This window comes from Mya arenaria, chromosome 11 (genome assembly GCF_026914265.1).
Source record: "Mya arenaria isolate MELC-2E11 chromosome 11, ASM2691426v1".
Taxonomy (NCBI): Eukaryota; Metazoa; Mollusca; class Bivalvia; order Myida; family Myidae; genus Mya; species Mya arenaria.
The window spans coordinates 11831833-11854264 of NC_069132.1; the positions used below are offsets into that span (position 1 = coordinate 11831833).

The 22432-nt window shown below is 36.3% G+C and overlaps 1 protein-coding gene across 1 annotated transcript; it reads left to right on the forward strand.

Annotated features, from left to right (window-relative positions):
- The first annotated feature begins 4961 nt into the window (after nucleotides 1-4961).
- On the forward strand, nucleotides 4962-21362 carry LOC128207546 (zinc finger protein 830-like). The gene is made up of 9 exons (XM_052910525.1): nucleotides 4962-5080; nucleotides 7328-7427; nucleotides 7763-7865; nucleotides 8176-8206; nucleotides 9734-9924; nucleotides 10257-10384; nucleotides 18814-18891; nucleotides 19638-19714; nucleotides 20346-21362. The coding sequence occupies exons 1-9, from the start codon at nucleotides 4965-4967 to the stop codon at nucleotides 20503-20505; spliced, it is 984 nt and encodes a 327-aa protein (XP_052766485.1). The 5' UTR covers nucleotides 4962-4964; the 3' UTR covers nucleotides 20506-21362.
- Nucleotides 21363-22432: the final 1070 nt, after the last annotated feature.

The window sequence follows — 22432 nt, forward strand, 5'->3', positions numbered from 1 at the left end:
ACTTTTTATCAAAGATACATTGAATATCACACAGCAAGACATTTTTTAAGCTTCAAGGGTATGTTAAAGCAAAAGTGAATGCAGAACACTAAACTGAACAATATTAAATTGAAAAAAGAGAAGGCAATTTTACGCATTAAAATACAAAAAATTGCACTGTATTAAAACAATACATACTATTTTCTAAACATTGTTTCAGTTATTTCAATATTGGAAAATGCCAATAAAGTGAAATAATTACCAATTTTGTAAATAAGGAAGTAACATTTTATGAAGACATTTGAGCTTTAACTTTGTGAAAGCAATTCCTGAAAAACTAAACACCAAACTAGACCTAGATTTGAGTTTTAATAACCTTTACTATGGTGGGTCATAGTTGTGTGTAACTCGATCCATGCTAAGTTCGGATATTTTCGGACCGGGATATTTATCATGGGATGTTCACCAAATCCATTTCAAATTCAAATCTTGCAGCAAATTACCACATCAGTACATAAAAATCACATAACAAAATAATAAATCTAGCATGTGACTTAACTTTATGTACCAATGATAGTAACAGAGAAATCCATAATTATGTATCGGATATTTTCATCTTCTTCCAACTCCGCCATTTTGTGTATACACGAGTTCACAGCGCATCTATACTTCATGCTTGTTTATTTTTCATTTTAAAGAGTATTCCTTGGTTACAACAACAAATCTCATTTATAGTGAAATATCAAGTTCATTACAAATTGAAATGGACTTATTCAAAATAGTTTTCCGTATTATTTTATCTAAATGTTTTGCACACAACTCATGGCATTAGTATTAAAATGTCATTGAGACATGTGTTCAACTCTTTCATTGTTTTTACTCTACTATTAACCCAAACATGAATAAACATGTAATCTAGAATAAACACAAGCTTTACATTGACTCAATAACAAGTATTTCCAAACCATTTTGTGATTTCAAATCCATAAACACCATCGACCGAACTTGTGAAACTAGGTCACCGGTGTCAACTTAGAAATTTTACTTTCGATTTCACCACTCACACTTAGTGCACTGTTATTTGATATTTAACCATAAAATGTTTTTCGCACACATAATTTACAGATATTTGTGTCTACTAATTCGATGGCAGCCGCTGACAATTTTATTTTTTTATCAATAAACAACAATATTTTTATGACCTAAATTGGCGGGGAATAACAACAATCACGTGACAGTTATTGTTTGTGTCGGCTGTTAAATTTGCCAATGTTTATTGCTATTGTTATTTTAACAACTCCTGCATATTTTAATTAATTATTTCATACAAAGAATGACTGCTATCGTCAATTCCGCCATTGCCATCGGCGCTGCCATAACAGTTGACTGGCTCACATGCTATCACTATAAATTGGCAAATACGGCCACGGAACAACAAACCAGTCGAGATCTACTGCATTCGTACTCTTATCTGTGCATTTTTCTTTCGTTTCGCACCAAAATCAATACGGTCGGGAAAATAATTTTGAAAAAATAGTGAAATTCATTTTTATTTTTTTTGTACTTTTCGGAAAATTAGACTCGCCGGTTTTGTAAACCAATTTATATAAAAGTAGTGGCCTTATGTTAAAAAAACGTGCTTATTTATTAACAAAAAGCAAGAATACAATTATATCCATCTGTAACTGAATGCTCTTTAAACCACGAGTAAACGTGCAATGACCTGTTTTTTTTAATAATCATGATTTTGAAGGGTATTTTCGCAGAAATAGGTTATTTTTAAAAATATCTTTCAAAGTCACTAAAAAAGATGAAAAATCCTCATAAAACTGTATTTCTATAATGGGGTCACGGACACTACGGACCATGGACATTACGGACCAGATTTAGGGACACTACGGACCAGATTTAGGGACATTACGGACCATCTTCGGAATCTTACGGACCATCATTTATAATGTTTTTAAACATTTTTTTTTAAATTTATTCACTCATTAGTCTGAAATTTGTTAATAAATACTTGAATATTAGTGCTCAGTATGAAAATTATCTTTAATGTGACTGAAAAATCCAGGAAATTCCAATGTTAAACATCAATGTATTTTTAATAAAATATTATAATAATTTGAATAATAATGAACGAAATATGTGTTTATCCTATAATTGTACATGTGAATATTAATGTTTTCATATGTGATCGATTGCTTTCTGAAATAAACTTTGAATCGTAATATTTGTTTGTTATCCGTTTCAACTGTTTTAATTGAAAGGTTCAGTCAAGGCGGGAAATCCACGTGACCAAATGGTTGGTTTCAGTGTAAGATGGCGTCACCAAAACGCTCGACTCGAGCCGAAAATCAACGTTATATCTATAATTATGATAGTTTCTTGGAATTTAAACATAGCCTATCATATGCCTACCTACCTAGTGTGTATTTACATATCCATATTTTCCTTGAAACTGTTACCGTTTTCGAGAACACTTCTGCAATGTTTCCAACATGTACACAATCCGACTGGAAGGTTACAGTTCCATTTATCATTTTGGCTCAGATTTAGTAGAAAATGAGATAAAAGTTCGGGAAAACCGCATAAAACACTTAAGTTTTGTTTAAATATAACAGGTACTGGTATTTGTGAACAAATATATTAATGATTTTAAAAGATATGAGAACGAAATGAAAATGAAAGGTTGCAGCTCCGATTTTTACAAAGATAGGTTGCAGTTGCATATATAGGCTTCCGTCTTGACTGCGAATTCTTTGACTTATTTTTAGTGTCCAAACCAAAAGTATAACCTTTAACTTTTTTACTTACGTTTGAACAAGATCAACGAATTACACTCGACTGGTTTGTAATGTCAACATGCCATAACCTCATTTTCCGCTAAATCTGAGCCAAAATGATAAATGGCAATGTAACCTACCAGTCGGATTGTGCATTGAGCCGTGGGTTCAGTGAAAGTGCGCCGCTACAATGGGTTTTCACCCTTTTATGATTGCCAATTAAAGGTTGTCAGTATAATGTTTTTTCTTTTGTTATATACCGCCGATAATTGCGGGTACAATTATAACTAATAAACACTAATTAAGGCAACAGAAATTGCCAGTTTTAAACATCAGTTTGCAAGAATTGTAACAAACACACATCGTTTATTTAATATATGCTTGATTTATTTTGGTAAATAAACTGTTTTGGAAAATATTTCTGCTCGATTTATTTTGGGAAATAAACTGTTTTGGAAAATATTTCTTCTGTTGCTTTTAACTGGTTTAACTGCCGATCTTTCAAATTTCGTTCATTATTGTTCACATAATTGTTATAAATGCATAGGTCTTTAACACCTTTTGGAATTCCACAAGATTTTATATTGAGATCTATTCGAACTTCACGGGATTTTTCAGTTTTATGGAAGAAATAACGTCATACTGAGCACTCATATTCAAGTATTTATTAACAGATTATAAACTAATGAGTGATTAATTTAAAAAAAAGTTTAAATCATGGTCCGTAAGTAGTCTAAAATAATAGACATGTTATACGGGATTCTTCCAATCCCTAACGTCTAAACGGGAATGTGCAAAAAACGGGGGTGTTTTAAAGATATTGAAATTGTTTCAACGAAAGTTGACTGACACAGAAAACAATTATGCGAGTGGGAACAACTCGATACAATCGTAATAACTCGACCTCCTCCGACAAAGCTTCGAGATAGACCTCGTTACACAATCGTAACAACTCGGCCATGGCCGAAATGTTCCGAGCGATTTAAAACTGTGCCCTGAAGCCTTGCAGGTGCCCGTCATGTATATATCGTTATGTTTTGACAGAATGAAATGAAGAAAAGCCGTCAAACTCATAATTATAAGTTGGATATTTATTTTTTGTGAACGGAACTAATATAAAATAACATTATCTGGTAATATTTCTTGTTTTTATGATATTTTATAGACGCTATATGCTTTAACCCGGAATCCTGATCGGAACAACTACCCACTTTTGATACTAAACAATTTGTACGTGAAGGATTTGCCATATCAAAAATCTAAAAAAATCCGTCAACGTACAATTATTTGGACTAGGTCCGTAAGATTCCGAAGATGGTCCGTAATGTCCCTAAATCTGGTCCGTAGTGTCCCTAAATCTGGTCCGTAATGTCTGGTCCGTAATGTCCATGGTCCGTAGTGTCCGTAATTCCTATAATGTTCCGTTTAAATATAATAATATATATACATAAATCTCTGGTTTATATCAATATAATGATATAGCAAGCTATTTTCGTAGTCCAATGCTATTTTCGCGAAAATAGGCTAGTGTCGCAGAAATGGTCTATTTTAAAAACATCTTTCAAACTCTCTAAAAAAGAAAAAAAACAACAACATAAAATCATTTTTCTATAATGTTTCGTTTATATATACTTATATATATAAACAAATATCTGGTTTATTTCAATATAATGATATAGCAGGCTATTTTAGTAGACAAATGCTATTTTCGCAAAAATAGGCTATTTTCGCTATCTAGCTACTGCATCGGTCCCTAGACTTACCGAAACACGATTATTTACCGAAAGACGGATAAAATTACCGAAAGACGCATGAAAGTTACCGAAAGACGCCTTCTAGTGCATTTATTTTATTGCTTTTATATTAATATTATACAAATACATTACCAAACAAAATTTTAGAGAAAAATATTAAAATATAATGATGTAATAGGCAGTTGAAATTTCAGAGTTCGAGATCGAATTCCGCGTGCCGACTCGCCAACCTAAAGACAGATAAAAGCTTCCAAAATAATCAATTATTCCAATTAATGATGATCTCATAATATTCATATAACTTTATTGTTATATCGGTAACGAAACCGAGTATTTAGGGGATTCGATTTTCGAAAAGTGTACACTGTTTTAGGGTTACCTTTAAGACCCTCCATCATTTTAAGAAATTGAAAACTTTTCCAATATTTAGTGCAATGTAACCTTCATGATGGCGACCAAAAAGAAAAAGATCGTAACTAAAGACGATCTTCGCCGTTTAATGAAAGAAAAACAAACAACTATAAAAGGAACATCAAAGAGAATCGACCACCCATTAGCAAAGTATTTTATTTGAGAGTATCTGATATCTAAGTGTCATGTACGTGAAAGTATATGACAAAGTCATACGTTTTCGCGAGTGGTAAACAGTTGTAATTGATAATTCATGAAGTCCCTCGGTAAAATTTTGGGAAAATACTTTTGTAAAATTCTAGTGTAACCGGGTATTCCATGTGTATTTAGCGACACTTATACTGTCTCGCTATAGAGCTAGCTTTTATAGCGACACGGTAGTGTCCTCCTGCAGAGTGAGCGGTCGTGGGTTTGAACCCCGACAGGTGCACATAGCAATTTGTGCAGTCTGTTACATTTGGCGCCCAACGAGGGATCCCTGTTGCATGATAAGCCTCAAGGTCATTGCAAATTGACCTTTGTCTACGAAAGTCGAGGACAAATTTCAAAATGGACGGGGAATGTTTAACCGGGTATTCCGTGTGTATATAGCAACACTTATACTGTCTCGCTATAGAGCTAGCTTTTATAGAGACGTGGTAGAGTGTCCACCTGCAGAGTGAGAGGTCGTGGGTTCGAACTCCGACAGGTGCACATGGCAATTTTTGCAGTCTGTTACACTAGCCATGTAAACTCAAGTTTCAAGTTTTTATCTTTAGCCCTTTCACTGAGTTAACAAAAAAAGGTTACAAAAAACAAGCGCAGTGTTTTGATGTTATGAGCATATTTTGGCCTTAAAATTGCAATGTACGTCCAGTTAGGTTAGTGAGTAAGGTCACAACAATTATTTTATGTAACTGTAGTCATCAAGTCAAACATTGCTGGAGGGCAGAGATAAACACCATGTGTCTGTCATGATCCTTCCAATTAGCATAATCAGGTATCATAAGTTCATTTTTTCACTACGTCTATAAAAAGGTTGACCCCTGATGACATTTACTAGCAAAAAAGTAGCTGATGTAGTATGAGTTCTTTCATCTGAAGAATTTGCAAAGTTCAGAGACAGATAATGCCCAAATTGACGGCCACTTCCTTCCTGTCAGAAATTTTTCTTGCCCTTACCTTTGTCTTAAATAATAGACTCGAACTAATCGTAATAACTCCGCCACATCCGACAAGCTTCGAGATAGACCTTGTAAATACAATCGTAACAACTCGCCCACGGCCGAAGTATTATGATTGTTGTAAAACTGTGAACTGCAGCCTTGCAGGTGCCCTTCATGTATATATCGTTATGTTTTGACAGAATGAAATGAAGAAAACCCATCAAACTCCTAATTATTCGTTGGAAATTTATTTTTTTGTGTACGGAACTAATATAAAATAACATTATGTGGTAATATTTCTTGTTTTTATGATATTTTATAAATGCAATATGCTTTTACCCGGATTCCCGATCGGAATAACTACCCACTTTTGGTACAAAACAATTTGTACGTGAAGGATTTGCCATATCAAAAATCGTAAAAAAAATCTGTCAACGTACAATTATTTGGACTAGCCCTTACCTAAGCTATAAAAGCTTTCAAAGCTTATTTTACTTAAATCTTTCTAAAAGCAGGGTGATAGAAAGTCCGTATTGGCATAAGCTCCTATTGGCATAAGCTCTCAGTTTCAATGATTGATATCAAATATGTTAAAAAGAACCAGTAGCTCCCTTGCCAGGCACTTGGCATATGATAAATGGGTACCACTGGGAAATGTGGAGAACTCAGAGCTATAGATAACTTGTACATTTGGTAAAGTGTAATGTACATAGTTGTTGCATTGAATGAAGTTTGATGGCAATTTTTAAAGTCTACTTGCACAGTGAAGTGCAAACATGCATGTTTTTTTACATACATTTTAAGCTTGATCCTAAATGCAGAACTATATTGATTTAAATCATCGGGCATCATTAAAAAGTTAGAGATTCTACAAAAGTTTGGCAGCCATCTTCGATTTGGCCAAAACATTTGTTTCCGAAATGGTCATAAATTAATTATAGTAAGGGAACAACATTATAACATTTTGTATTCGAAGCAATACAAATTGATGTTTTATATCTTAACTGGTACATTTGAAAACATAATCGGAATGAAACTATCGTACACTCTCGGCCATGGAAGATACTTATAATCTACATATATTTGTGTGATCAGGCTATATTTCAATGAATAGGAAAGTTTGAAATTGATAAAGAAATTGCATCCAAAATTTTGAATGTTATTGAAACAAACTACGGTAAGATAACTCCACCTTTCAAAAAGTCTCAAGAAATATTTTTGAATTTGCAATAAACAACTTCCTTTGTTTTAGGTATAATGGTTTGGAGCAGCTTGTGTGTGTTTTGTGTAACACAGTGATTAAAACAGACTTGCTATGGACCACTCATCTCCAGACTAGACAGCATAAAGAGGTGTGCATTTGTTCATAAAAATAAAGACTAATAAAATATTATTAAAATGTACATGTGTTTATACTAAATCAGTGGCTCAATTTTTATAACAATCTGTTGCAATATTTGTGTGAGAGTGACTGTTGAGAATAGTCTATTGATTAAGGTACCTGGCTCAGGAACATCAGTCCTGGTTTCGACCCAGAAAATCGTCACAAGCATGGTTCTTTAAACTATTAGCCTTTATCAAAATGGAGCTAAAAGAAGTAAGTAAACATCAATATTTATGCAATGATATATATTTTTGAATGAAAACTGTTTGGTATATTTAACATGAGGATATGCATTACTTGTAGAAAGTTGAAGACCTGAAGAAACAAAAGGAGCGAGCTGAGAGTGTTGGGGTGAAACGGAAGGCAGAAAGTAATGGTGATTCAGGCAGTCAGAAAAAAGTTAGAGGTAAGATAAATGTAGAAATGATGATGTAGTAGTTGCATTAGATGTTTAAACATTATAAGGAATGGCTGACGAAATATTGTGGTTATGTTTGATGGAAAGTTCTTTATATATAATAGCTATAAAGTGAAACAGGCAAATTGAAATTAATCTATATTAACATGCTTGTAAACGATGTATTAATCACGAAACTGTTAATTAAATCTGAAAGTATACACTTTAGTGTGAATGTTATTCAATATGTGTTTTGTTTTATTTAATTAGTAACTGTTACATGGTAATAAACACAATCTCTTCGACTTTTAACTTTCAGCTGGTGTCAACAGTAACAAAACAGGCAAAAGGTATGTCCAAAAACAAGACAGTGTTAGTCACAAACCTTTTACAATGTGAAGTAACAGTTATAATTAATTTCATTATTTTTTATTCATAGCAATTTTAAGCTCAAATGGCCAAAGGTCAAAAGAGCTTATGGGCTGGCGTGGTTTCAGTGTGTCCATCTGTAAACAAATTGCTTGTGATCACCATAAAGTCTTCAGTTTTGATTGTATCTTAATCAAACTTGAGGATTGTATCTTAATCAAACTTATACAGTTTATCCTTGAGAGCTCAGTTCCATTTTAAAACCTTGTATGACTGGTTTATGTCCCATGAAATTATTAAAATTGCAATTGTAGCCTAGTGAAAAATTACAGGCAAAGAAGGACGTGTGCAATTTGTTTTTTGTTTTAATTTCCCTTTGCCTTTGTCAAAGAAGTGAAAATTTGCAGTTTAAGAGAGATAACCTGTACACAGAGAGTGCAATTGGTATTATACTTTACCTTTGTTAAAAATGGTGATTGATTTTTGATGAGTACTCCATTTATTACCTGATTTTATTAAATTTACACAGTAGTTATTAGATACTGACTTAAGGACATTTCTTTTGCGACCACATTATGGGCCTTGAAATTGTCAAAATTGCTTGTGAACACAGCAGCCCTCCATTTCTTTGCTGATTGTCACCAAACTAGCACAGTTGTTAAAATTTTATAAGACCTGGGTTCCTTTCAAAAACCAGCCAGATCCGCCCATGCATGACCTGATTATAGCCCTTGAAATTGTCAAAATTGCTATTATTTAGCCTGTGATCACAATATAACTTCCATAATATTATCCAATGTTTACTTATAAGGCAATATCATACCTTACATAAATGTGTTCCTTCTTTGTGTATATAAAGTTGATCGGTCATATTTCAATGTATTTTAATAAAAATCCAGTGTTTATGACGCCAGAGGTCCATATCAGGACCTCGCCAAAAATATTATATTGACTGCTGACATCATATAATATGGTAAAGTAAAACACATCAAAGCTCTTTAAGGTTATTAAATTGTAAAAAAGTGTTCGGTACAATATAACAAATGTAACACATCACTACAGGCCATATGGCATTATAAGGACCGGCCAGTTAGCCCCGAAGGTGAATGGACCTCGGCTTATGCCTCGGTCCATATACACCTTTGAGGGCTAACTGGCCAGTCCTTATGATCTCATATTACCCTCAGTGGTGTGTAATATTTCTTAAATAAGATGTTGACTTAATCACAGTTCCTTTCAAAACCAGCCACATTTCCTCATGCATGACTGGGCTATGGTCCCTTGAAATTATTCAAGTTGAAAATGACCAAAAAGCCATGCCAGTAGAGCAACTACCTTCATAGGCTTCTTGATTTTTTCCTTTAAAAGAAAGTATGCACCTCTTCACAAAGACACTGATTTTGAAGACTTTACTTGTAAGTGATGTAACATGAACATCACAGGACAAAACATGTATTAACATGAAGATCACAAACCTGTGTGACTTAATAATGTATTTGTATTTTCAGCCTGCCAGCAGACTTCTTTGACTCTGAAAAGCTTGGAGGGAAGCCCAGTTCAACAAGCAGAAAACCTCTCCTCGCCCAGTATGAGTCAGACTCAGAGTCAGATGGCTCTGAACCCGACAGCAAAGCACAGGCAGAAAATGCCAAACAAACCTCCGCAGCAGCAAAGCCGTCCTCCTCAGGCCTGCCCGCTGGTTAGTGAATGTTTCCAGTAGTATGGGTCAATCTGAAAGGAGAATTCAAAGAAAATGTTTTCCTGGAATATTGAAAATCTGCCCATTTTATGCTGAGGGGGAAATTTACTGGGGTACATGTAATCTAAAGGAATAAGATTTGACATAAGTCAAAATTCATCTTGAATATTTTCAAAACTAAAAGCCTTTGAAAGGCTTCAATTATAAAAAAAATAAACAAAAACAATATAAGAGGTCTTTATTAAATATTTATATTTATTGCAATATTTAACTTTAACATGAACATGTATTTCTGTATGTTGCTAGTTTGTATTACCTGTAAATGTTTCCAGATTTCTTTGACTCCGGTGTTATGCCTAGTGCGTCCACATCAAAGGAACCTGAGGAGCCGGTAAAACCTACAGCCATGTCTGACATTCTGCCAGAGGGATTCTTTGATGACCCAAAACAAGATGCTAAGGTAAATGATCATTAAATAGATTACTTTGTGAAGCTTGTGTACTATTATATACATCATTTAGCTTTTAAAGCTGCACTCTCACAGATTTACCATTTTCCAACTTTTTTTATTTCTTGTCTTGGAATGAGCAAATTTATCTGCATATCAGTGATAAAAGACCCCTGACAAAAGATCGGAGCGCAGATTTTCATATTTCTGTTCCAAAATTAATGTTTTATGGGTAAAACCCTTACTAATGGTTTAAGAAAAATGTATAAAAATCATTTTTTGAACTTAATTATAAAAATCTGCAATCCAATGTTTTGTCAGCAGTCTTATAAGACTGGTTTACATGCATTTTCGCATAAATTGGCTCATTCCATGTAAAAAAAAAAAAGTTGCCAAAACGTTCAATCTGTGAGAGTGCAGCTTTAAGTCAAGATTTTTTTTTTTATCATTTTTGAGTTAACATTTTTATTCTATGTCAAAAAGTGAAAGGTTCATCCAATTGCTATGAAGGTTTGTCAGAATACTTGTCTACATGTTGAATATTTGTGAATATGGGTCACCTAAAACTACATCACTAGGTCAAATCTTTGAAAGATTTTATTCCATGTCATTAAGTCAATAGTTTTTGTTCAATTGTTGTGAAACTTTGTCAGAATATTTTTCTACATGTTGTCTTGAATATTTGTGAATATGGGTCAACTCAGGTCAAAAACTAGGTCACTAGGTCAAATCTTAGGAAATATGTTTCCCATGTGGTAAATTCAAAAGTTCTTGTCAAACATTTTGTTCCAAAAATTTGTCTGCATTTTATCTTAAGATATTGTTAATATGAGTCTTCTTTGGTAAAACTAAGTCCTTAGGGAAAATGTTTGGAAATATATAATTTAAATTTTAAATAACTTTTTAATTTTTTTTCTGTGTGCATGAAATCTTTGATGAAAAAGTGTGTCATCTGGGGTCAAAACTTGGTCTAGCAGACTTTTAGGAAAAGCTGATGTATTTACAAAATGTTCATTTTCCTCACACATATGTGATAGTCTCTGTTGATCTACATGTTGGCTTCAAAACCGTACTTGTATTGTGAAGGCTACAGTATTGTAAGGGTACTTGAACGTGTGGGCCACTCTATTGTATGGGTACTTGTATGTGTGGGCTTCACTTTTGTACCAGTACTTGTACGTGTGGGCTTCACTATTGTACCAGTACTTGTACGTGTGGGCTTCACTATTGTACCAGTACTTGTACGTGTGGGCTTCACTATTGTACCAGTACTTGTACGTGTGGGCTTCACTATTGTACCAGTACTTGTACGTGTGGGCTTCACTATTGTACCAGTACTTGTACGTGTGGGCTTCACTATTGTACCAGTACTTGTACGTGTGGGCTTCACTATTGTACCAGTACTTGTACATGTGGGCTTCACTATTGTACCAGTACTTGTATGTGTGAGCTTCACTATTGTACCAGTACTTGTACGTGTGGGCTTCACAATTGTACCAGTACTTGTACGTGTGAGCTTCACTATTGTACCAGTACTTGTACGTGTGGGCGTCACTAATGTACCAGTACTTGTACGTGTGAGCTTCACTATTGTACCAGTACTTGTACGTGTGAGCTTCACTATTGTACCAGTACTTGTACATGTAGGCTTCACTATTGTACCAGTACTTGTACGTGTGAGCTTCACTATTGTAGTGTAGGCTTCACTATTGTACCAGCACTTGTACGTGTGAGCTTCACTATTGTACCAGTACTTGTACATGTGGGCTTCACTATTGTACCAGTACTTGTACGTGTAGGCTTCACAATTGTACCAGTACTTGTAAGTGTGGGCTTCAATATTGTACCAGTACTTGTACGTGTGGGCTTCACTATTGTAGGGTACTTGTACATGTTGGCTTCATAATTGTACCTGTACTTGTACGTGTAGGCTTCACTATTGTACCAGTACTTGTACGTGTGAGCTTCACTATTGTACCAGTACTTGTACGTGTGGGCTTCACTATTGTACCAGTACTTGTACGTGTGGGCTTCACTATTGTACCAGTACTTGTACATGTGGGCTTCACTATTGTACCAGTACTTGTACATGTGGGCTTCACTATTGTACCAGTACTTGTATGTGTGGGCTTCACTATTGTACCAGTACTTGTACGTGTGGGCTTCACAATTGTACCAGTACTTGTACGTGTGGGCCACTCTATTGTACCAGTACTTGTACATGTGGGCTTCACTATTGTACCAGTACTTGTACGTGTGAGCTTCACTTTTGTACCAGTACTTGTACATGTGGGCTTCACTATTGTACCAGTACTTGTATGTGTGGGCTTCACTATTGTACCAGTACTTGTACGTGTGGGCTTCACTATTGTACGAGTACTTGTATGTGTGAGCTTCACTATTGTACGAGTACTTGTATGTGTGGGCTTCACTATTGTACCAGTACTTGTACGTGTGGGCTTCACTATTGTACCAGTACTTGTACGTGTGGGCTTCACTATTGTACCAGTACTTGTACGTGTGGGCTTCACTATTGTACCAGTACTTGTACGTGTGGGCTTCACAATTGTACGAGTACTTGTATGTGTGGGTTTCACTATTGTACCATTACTTGTAAGTGTTGGCTTCACCATTGTACGAGTACTTGTACGTGTTGGCTTCACCATTGTACGAGTACTTGTACGTGTTGGCTTCACCATTGTACCAGTAGTTGTACGTGTTGGCTTCACCATTGTACGAGTACTTGTACATGTGGGCTTCACTATTGTACCAGTACTTGTACATGTGGACTTCACTATTGTACCAGTACTTGTACATGTGGGCTTCACTATTGTACCAGTACTTGTACATGTGGACTTCACTATTGTACCAGTACTTGTACATGTGGGCTTCACTATTGTACGAGTACTTGTACATGTGGGCTTCACTATTGTACCAGTACTTGTATGTGTGGGCTTCACTATTGTACCAGTACTTGTACATGTGGGCTTCACTATTGTACCAGTACTTGTATGTGTGGGCTTCACTATTGTACCAGTACTTGTATGTGTGGGCTTCACAATTGTACGAGTACTTGTACATGTGGGCTTCACTATTGTACCAGGACTTGTACATGTGGGCTTCACTATTGTACCAGTACTTGTACGTGTGGGCTTCACAATTGTACGAGTACTTGTATGTGTAGGCTTCACAATTGTAAGAGTACTTGTACATGTGGGCTTCACTATTGTACCAGTACTTGTACATGTGGGCTTCACTATTGTACCAGTACTTGTACATGTAGGCTTCACAATTGTACGAGTACTTGTATGTGTAGGCTTCACAATTGTAAGAGTACTTGTACATGTGGGCTTCACTATTGTACCAGTACTTGTACCTGTAGGTTTCACAATTGTAAGAGTACTTGTACATGTGGGCTTCACTATTGTACCAGTACTTGTACGTGTAGGCTTCACAATTGTAAGAGTACTTGTACATGTGGGCTTCACTATTGTACGAGTACTTGTACGTGTAGGCTTCACTATTGTACCAGTACTTGAATGTGTAGGCTTCACAATTGTAAGAGTACTTGTACATGTGGGCTTCACTATTGTACGAGTACTTGTACGTGTAGGCTTCACTATTGTACCAGTACTTGAATGTGTAGGCTTCACAATTGTAAGAGTACTTGTACATGTGGGCTTCACTATTGTACCAGTACTTGTTCGTGTAGGCTTCACAATTGTAAGAGTACTTGTACATGTGGGCTTCACTATTGTACGAGTACTTGTACGTGTAGGCTTCACTATTGTACCAGTACTTGTACGTGTAGGCTTCACAATTGTAAGAGTACTTGTACATGTGGGCTTCACTATTGTACGAGTACTTGTACGTGTAGGCTTCACTATTGTACGAGTACTTGTATGTGTAGGCTTCACAATTGTAAGAGTACTTGTACGTGTAGGCTTCACTATTGTATGAGTACTTGTATGTGTAGGCTTCACAATTGTAAGAGTACTTGTACATGTGGGCTTCACTATTGTACCAGTACTTGTACGTGTAGGTTTCACGATTGTAAGAGTACTTGTACATGTGGGCTTCACTATTGTACCAGTACTTGTACGTGTAGGCTTCACAATTGTAAGAGTACTTGTACATGTGGGCTTCACTATTGTACGAGTACTTGTACATGTGGGCTTCACTATTGTACGAGTACTTGTACATGTGGGCTTCACAATTGTAAGAGTACTTGTACATGTGGTTGTACATGTTGGCTTCACTGTTGTACTAGTACTTGTACATCTGGGCTTCACTATTGTAGGGTACTTGTACGTGTGGGCTTCACTATTGTACCAGTACTTGTACGTGTGGGCTTCACTATTGTACCAGTACTTGTACGTGTGGGCTTCACTATTGTACCAGTACTTGTACGTGTGGGCTTCACTATTGTACCAGTACTTGTACGTGTGGGCTTCACTATTGTACCAGTACTTGTACGTGTGGGCTTCACTATTGTACCAGTACTTGTACGTGTGGGCTTCACTATTGTACCAGTACTTGTACGTGTGGGCTTCACTATTGTACCAGTACTTGTACGTGTGGGCTTCACTATTGTACCAGTACTTGTACGTGTGGGCTTCACTATTGTACCAGTTCTTGTACATGTGGGCTTCACTATTGTACCAGTACTTGTACGTGTGGGCTTCACTATTGTACCAGTACTTGTACGTGTGAGCTTCACTATTGTACCAGTACTTGTACGTGTGGGCTTCACTATTGTACCAGTACTTGTACGTGTGGGCTTCACTATTGTACCAGTACTTGTACATGTGGGCTTCACTATTGTACCAGTACTTGAACGTGTGGGCTTCACTATTGTACCAGTACTTGTACATGTGGGCTTCACTATTGTAGGGTACTTGTACATGTGGGCTTCACAATTGTACCAGTACTTATACATGTGGGCTTCACTATTTTACCAGTACTTGTACATGTGGGCTTCACTACTGTACCAGTACTTGTATGTGTGAGCTTCACTATTGTACCAGTACTTGTACATGTGAGCTTCACTATTGTACGAGTACTTGTACATGTGGGCTTCACTTTTGTACCAGTTCTTGTTCATGTGGGCTTCACTTTTGTACCAGTTCTTGTTCATGTGGGCTTCACTATTGTACCAGTACTTGTATGTGTGAGCTTCACTATTGTACCAGTACTTGTTCATGTGGGCTTCACTATTGTACCAGTACTTGTTCATGTGGGCTTCACTATTGTACCAGTACTTGTACATGTGGGCTTCACTATTGTACCAGTACTTGTATGTGTGAGCTTCACTATTGTACGAGTACTTGTACATGTGGGCTTCACTATTGTACCAGTTCTTGTTCATGTGGGCTTCACTATTGTACCAGTACTTGTTCATGTGGGCTTCACTATTGTACCAGTTCTTGTTCATGTGAGCTTCACCATTGTACAAGTACTTGTACGTGTGAGCTTCACAATTGTACCAGTTCTTGTTCATGTGAGCTTCACCATTGTACAAGTACTTGTACGTGTGAGCTTCACAATTGTACGAGTACTTGTACATGTGGGCTCCACTATTGTACGAGTACTTGTACATGTGGGCTTCACTATTGTACCAGTTCTTGTTCATGTGGGCTTCACTATTGTACCAGTACTTGTTCATGTGGGCTTCACTATTGTACCAGTTCTTGTTCATGTGAGCTTCACCATTGTACAAGTACTTGTACGTGTGAGCTTCACAATTGTACGAGTACTTGTACATGTGGGCTTCACAATAGTACGAGTACTTGTACATGTGGGCTTCACTATTGTACCAGTACTTGTACGTGTTGGCTTCACTATTGTACAAAGACTTGTACGTGTGGGCTTCACTATTGTACCAGTACTTGTACATGTGGGCTTCATTATTGTACCAGTACTTGTACGTGTTGGCTTCACTATTGTACAAAGACTTGTACGTGGGGGCTTCACTATTGTACCAGTACTTGTACATGTGTGCTTCACTAATGTACGAAGACTTGTACATGTGGGCTTCAATATTGTACCAGTATTTGTACATGTGGGCTTCACTATTTTACCAGTACTTGTACATGTGGGCTTCACTATTGTACCAGTACTTGTACGTGTTGGCTTCACTATTGTACAAAGACTTGTACGTGGGGGCTTCACTATTGTACCAGTACTTGTACATGTGTGCTTCACTAATGTACGAAGACTTGTACATGTGGGCTTCACTATTGTACCAGTATTTGTACATGTGGGCTTCACTATTTTACCAGTACTTGTACATGTGGGCTTCACTATTGTACCAGTACTTGTACGTGGGGGCTTCACTATTGTACCAGTACTTGTACGTGTGGGCTTCACTATTGTACCAGTACTTGTACGTGTGAGCTTCACTATTGTACCAGTACTTGTACGTGTGGGCTTCACTATTGTACCAGTACTTGTACGTGTGGGCTTCACTATTGTACCAGTACTTGTACGTGTGAGCTTCACTATTGTACGAGTACTTGTACGTGTGGGCTTCACTATTGTACCAGTACTTGTACGTGTGAGCTTCACTATTGTACCAGTACTTGTATGTGTGGGCTTCACTATTGTACCAGTACTTGTACGTGTGAGCTTCACTATTGTACCAGTACTTGTACGTGTGAGCTTCACTATTGTACCAGTACTTGTATACATGTGTGGGCTTCACTATTGTACCAGTACTTGTACGTGTGAGCTTCACTATTGTACCAGTACTTGTACGTGTGGGCTTCACTATTGTACCAGTACTTGTACGTGTGGGCTTCACTATTGTACCAGTACTTGTACGTGTGGGCTTCACTATTGTACCAGTACTTGTACGTGTGAGCCTCACTATTGTACCAGTACTTGTATACATGTGTGGGCTTCACTATTGTACCAGTACTTGTATGTGTGGGCTTCACTATTGTACCAGTACTTGTATATGTGGGCTTCACTATTGTACCAGTACTTGTTCATGTGGGCTTCACTATTGTACCAGTACTTGTACGTATGGGCTTCACTATTGTACGAGTACTTGTTCGTGTGGGCTTCACTATTGTACCAGTATTTGTACGTGTGGGCTTCACTATTGTACCAGTACTTGTATGTGTGTGCTTCACTATTGTACCAGTATTTGTACGTGTGGGCTTCACTATTGTACCAGTACTTGTAAGTGTTGGCTTCACTATTGTACGAGTACTTGTACATGTGGGCTTCACTATTGTACCAGTACTTGTACGTGTGGGCTTCACAATTGTACCAGTACTTGAACGTGTAGGCTTAACTATTGTACCAGTACTTGTACATTTGGGCTTTACTATTGTACGAGTACTTGTTCATGTGGGCTTCACTATTGTAACAGTACTTGTATGTGTGGGCTTTACTATTGTACGAGTACTTGTTCATGTGGGCTTCACTATTGTACCAGTACTTGTACGTGTGGGCTTCACTATTGTACCAGTACTTGTACATGTGGGCTTCACTATTGTACGAGTACTTGTACATGTGGGCTTCACTATTGTACCAGTACTTGTTCATGTGGGCTTCACTATTGTACGAAGACTTGTACGTGTAGGCTTCACTTCTGTATGAGTACTTGTACATGTGGGCTAAGCTATTATACGGGTATTTGTCTTTGTGTGCTTCTTTTTGTGCGCTGTGCACATACATTTCATAAGTTTAGAAAATCATATACAATACCAATACAATTTGTTTTTGACTTATATTGTTTTTTGCTTTGCCAAACGCCAGAAGAGCTTATGCGATGATAATGTGTACGTAGTATGTGCGCCCGTGTGTCTGTAAACAATTCCTTGTTAACACGATACAGCCTTCAGTTTTAATTGTATCTCGATGAACTTGTACAGTATCTACATATCCATTACAGCTTGGTTCCTTTCGAAAACCAGCCAGATCATCCCATGCATGCCTAGATTATGGGCCTTGATAGTATAAAAAATCAGTGCTTCTGTAAACAATTCCTTGTTAACACGATACAGCCTTCAGTTTTGATTGCATCTTGATGAAACTTGTACAGTATTTAGATATCCATTAGAGTTCGGTTACTTTCGAAAACCAGCTAGATCTGCCCATGCATGCCTAGATTTCGGGCCTTGAAATGATTAGATTATGGGACTTTACAGGATAAAAAAATGCTATTGTGTAAAAAATGCTTGCGAACAAGATACAGTCTTCAGTTTTGATTGTATCTCAATGAAACTTGTACAGTATTTAGATATCCATAAGAGGTTGGTTGTTTTCGAAAACAGTGATGTTGACCACACAAACCCAGCCAGTAGAGCATAGGCCCTTTTGGGATTCTTGTTTATTAAATTGACCCCGTTATGATGGACGAGCTTTAGCATCCAATGCAGTGAGCATGTTTAGTTATAATATGATAATGAGTGTTTAATTTATATTTGTAGGTCCGTAAGATTGAGTATGTGGACAAGATGGAGGAGGAATGGGAGCTCTTTCAGCGCAGCATGAAGGAGGAGACACACGTGAGTGGGGTGTTGGCAATATGATTCGGAGAAAGAGTGGAGGGGTAGGGGTTTAGAATGAGATAATGGAGAAAATATTACCGGAGTGGTCAGTCTAAATGAAAATTAAGTTTTCTGAATTTTATAAAAGCAAGTCTTGGCGAGTTTTTATCAATATTAGTACCCGGTCAACAAATTGGTATTGAATTACCACAAATATGATATTCTATTTTTATCACATGACGTTACTTGTTTTGAGTGTAATACAACAATTACGGTATGTATTCTCTTATATTAATAAAGTGAAACATACCTTGACATTGACAGCATTTTGATCTACTATTGAGCGTAAGACATTTTACCGAAAAATAAGTAAAATCCTCCTTTTGGGTGACCAATGAGTCATGTTATAAACATGTTATATAACATTCATTGTCATGTCATACAATATCTTATGACACTCATTATGAATTAGTTGTGAAGGTCGCCAATGGCTCTCCTTATCATTTTTGTAAATGCTTGTATAAATGGCAACTCATGATGTAAGATTATACATGCATGTAAATCACAAAATATAATTTGATGATTTAGTTTTCACAAGCAAATCTTCAAATTTGTTGATTTCTTTGTATGGATCCCTTTTAGAATTTATGAAAAGTAAATACACAATCATATTGTATATAAAATAAGTTATTTTGATACAAGAATGTTTAATAACTTCTGTAAGCCTTCACGTTAAATGATTGTATTATGATATTATGTAATAGGTGTCAGAGGCAATCATCGAGGAGGAGGATGAACAGGTGAACGTGGACCGCAACATTGACGAGATAGATGAACAGATGTAAGACTAGTATAACTGGTTCTTTCTCTTATTCATTTTTAGAGACTGGAATCAGTTAATGAATGATTATTAAAGTGTTGAACACGGGCAATTGCATTGTCACATTTAAGTGGGCGTGGCACTTTGGCCCCAAGTTAGGCTTATTCTTATGTGTATGCTGATAAATATAAGGTCAAGGCCGTTTGTCAAGGTGACAATTAATATAATTCATGTTGAATTAATTCTGAATGCAGAAGAATTGGATTTCTTAAGTATATGATATTTAATGTTTATGACATTTCAGGTAAAATTCAGACTGTGTTTTTTTTCCAAGAAAACTAGTATGATATTTAGTTAGGTCACATTAAAAAAAAATGTGCTCTTTAGGCTAACATTTTGAAACTTGATGTAGTTGTACTTGCATAACATTGGAATATGTTGGACCCACTTTGGATTCATCCAATATGGCCATCAAATCCAATATGGCTAGCATGCATCATCTTTTTCATGAGATTGCGCAAATGTGCATAGATAAATGTTGTCCAGAATGATTTAAAAGGTAGTTATGTTTATCAAAATATGTCTCATTTAATGAAGAGAAATCATTTTCAACATTATAAACTATTGCTGTATTTTTTAATGACTATTTCAGTCAATGTTGGAAGGAGGTGAATGACCTTGAAGTTAAGAAGGAGGAGATAATGTCACGAGGTCCACGGGATTTACGGCCGGATACGGACAGCGATGACGAGCTCAATGAAGAAATGCTGGATGAGTTCCTTGACTGGCGATCCAAGAAATCATGGAGATAGCCCCTAGCAATAAACCTACACAACAGGATATGGCTTGGTCTGATCAAGGCCAGCTTACACTGGAGGGCTCTACTTTAGGCTCATTGTGATAGTTTGCAAGATAATGACCAAAATGTGACAACTACTACTACTACAGCATATTACTTGGAATGTGCTGTAACAGAAAGGTATCCTACACTAACGATGCCACAGTCATGTCTTCAGCTGAGATAATTGGTGCATGTAAATGAGCCTGTTAATTGATTTATTCTGAAAATTCTGTAACGGTCAAGAGATCAGCTTAAGATAGCATTAGATTGGTATTGTCAGTGGTGTATGCTTTGAGGTGCATCATGCATGAATACTGTTTAATTAACGATTTATCACATTTGTTTGTATACTCATGCTGTATATAAATTCGATGAAGCGCATTAAAAGTGATCAATTGTTGTATTTACATTTTGAATAATCGATTCAATTGGTAATTTAATTAGTAAAACCTTTTACAGCTGGTTATTCACTGTTACAGAAGAGTTACAGTCATTCTACTGCTGTATAGAAGAATAGCCAGTAATTGTTAAATCTTCTATCACTGGTTATAAAAATTAGGAAAATCCAATCAGCGCCCAGAATTGATATAAATAATGATGTCATAAACCCTAGTGGGTTATGGATTATGAACGTCAAGTTTTCTCAACAAAGACTAGGAGAATGCAAATAAATTGAAATGATCTTGTTAAATATTTGTGTCATGGTTACATGATGAACAGTTCTGTTACATAAAGTGCTTGTTCTTGTTTGAAGTATTTGGATATTTATCATTCAGTCATTTCAGTGTTATTGATGTATATATTATGTATGAGAAAATAAAAGCAGTTAAAAACTGAAAGCATTCATTTTTTAGCTCTGATAGGATCATTGATTATGTTTAGTGTACTGCAAGTTACGGTATTTATGTTAATGCAACAAGTAAATGAGCATTGAGGGTGTTTATGGTCACAAGATCTTGGCCCATTTTGATTGTTGATCAAATCAGTTGGTAAAGCACAAAGCTGGGTCAAGCCATAAAACATTCTTTGTTTCCCAAAACCCAGGTTAAGATCTTTATATAATTTTAAGCACGACCATTAGAGGAATAAGGAGAGCTATACTTCTTATCCTGGTGTCATCGTCACACCTTGCGTAAGGTTCTGCATGTAAGCACATTCAAGTCCTCTATACGAAACTCGAAAATCAAACATACTTAAATGATCAAGTTGGATAACTGGACAAAGACACAATGAAGAAACACCTAATTCATTGCAATACAGTGAATACCAGATGTGTGTTCCTTCCCATTAAAGAACTATTGTTAGTGGTTTAATTTGTAGCAGATGTCATCTTCTCGCCAGTATAAAATTTGTGCCACATATAAATGTTTGTGCCGCATATAAATGAATTAATGTCTGATTTTGGAGAAACTAAAGACATTTTAAAGTGAATGGGTTTATTTGAATGAAAATCAGCCTAATTTGTGATTTTGGTTTATGACTTGCATTGCCGAACCACATCATTTTCACTTACATATTTTTTGGAGGTTGATATTTAACCAAGACACTTGCCGGGGGTAAGGAGGGGGACATAGCTTGCTATATGTGTGCATTTACAAGATGATTTTTACGGTCAAGTAAGTAAAAGTACAAATATGTATATAATAATTACAAAAGTGGTGAGCTAAGGTAGAGAGCGTGAACGAAATCAGGCTAAAATACTGTATACCGTAAGCAAAGCCTTTTTTTCAGGTTGGTTTAACTCTGTCTATTTATAAAAAATCTGTGTTTAAGCAGGTGTAAAATTATGCTGTCCCATTCTGTGTATTAGACATGTATTACTGTACCTTTTATCATCTCCCATGGCGGACTGTGCCTTGAATGAAACTAGCAAGCTTGGATCTTCATTTTTATATAGA

Bases quoted from the DNA above. Each gene is read 5' to 3' on its own strand.
- LOC128207546 (XM_052910525.1), top strand. From the start codon at position 4,965: ATGATGGCGACCAAAAAGAAAAAGATCGTAACTAAAGACGATCTTCGC. The intron at 5,081-7,327 runs GTATTTTATTTG...CCTTTGTTTTAG, and splicing joins ATCGACCACCCATTAGCAAA to GTATAATGGTTTGGAGCAGC. The intron at 7,428-7,762 runs GTGTGCATTTGT...CATTACTTGTAG, and splicing joins AGACTAGACAGCATAAAGAG to AAAGTTGAAGACCTGAAGAA.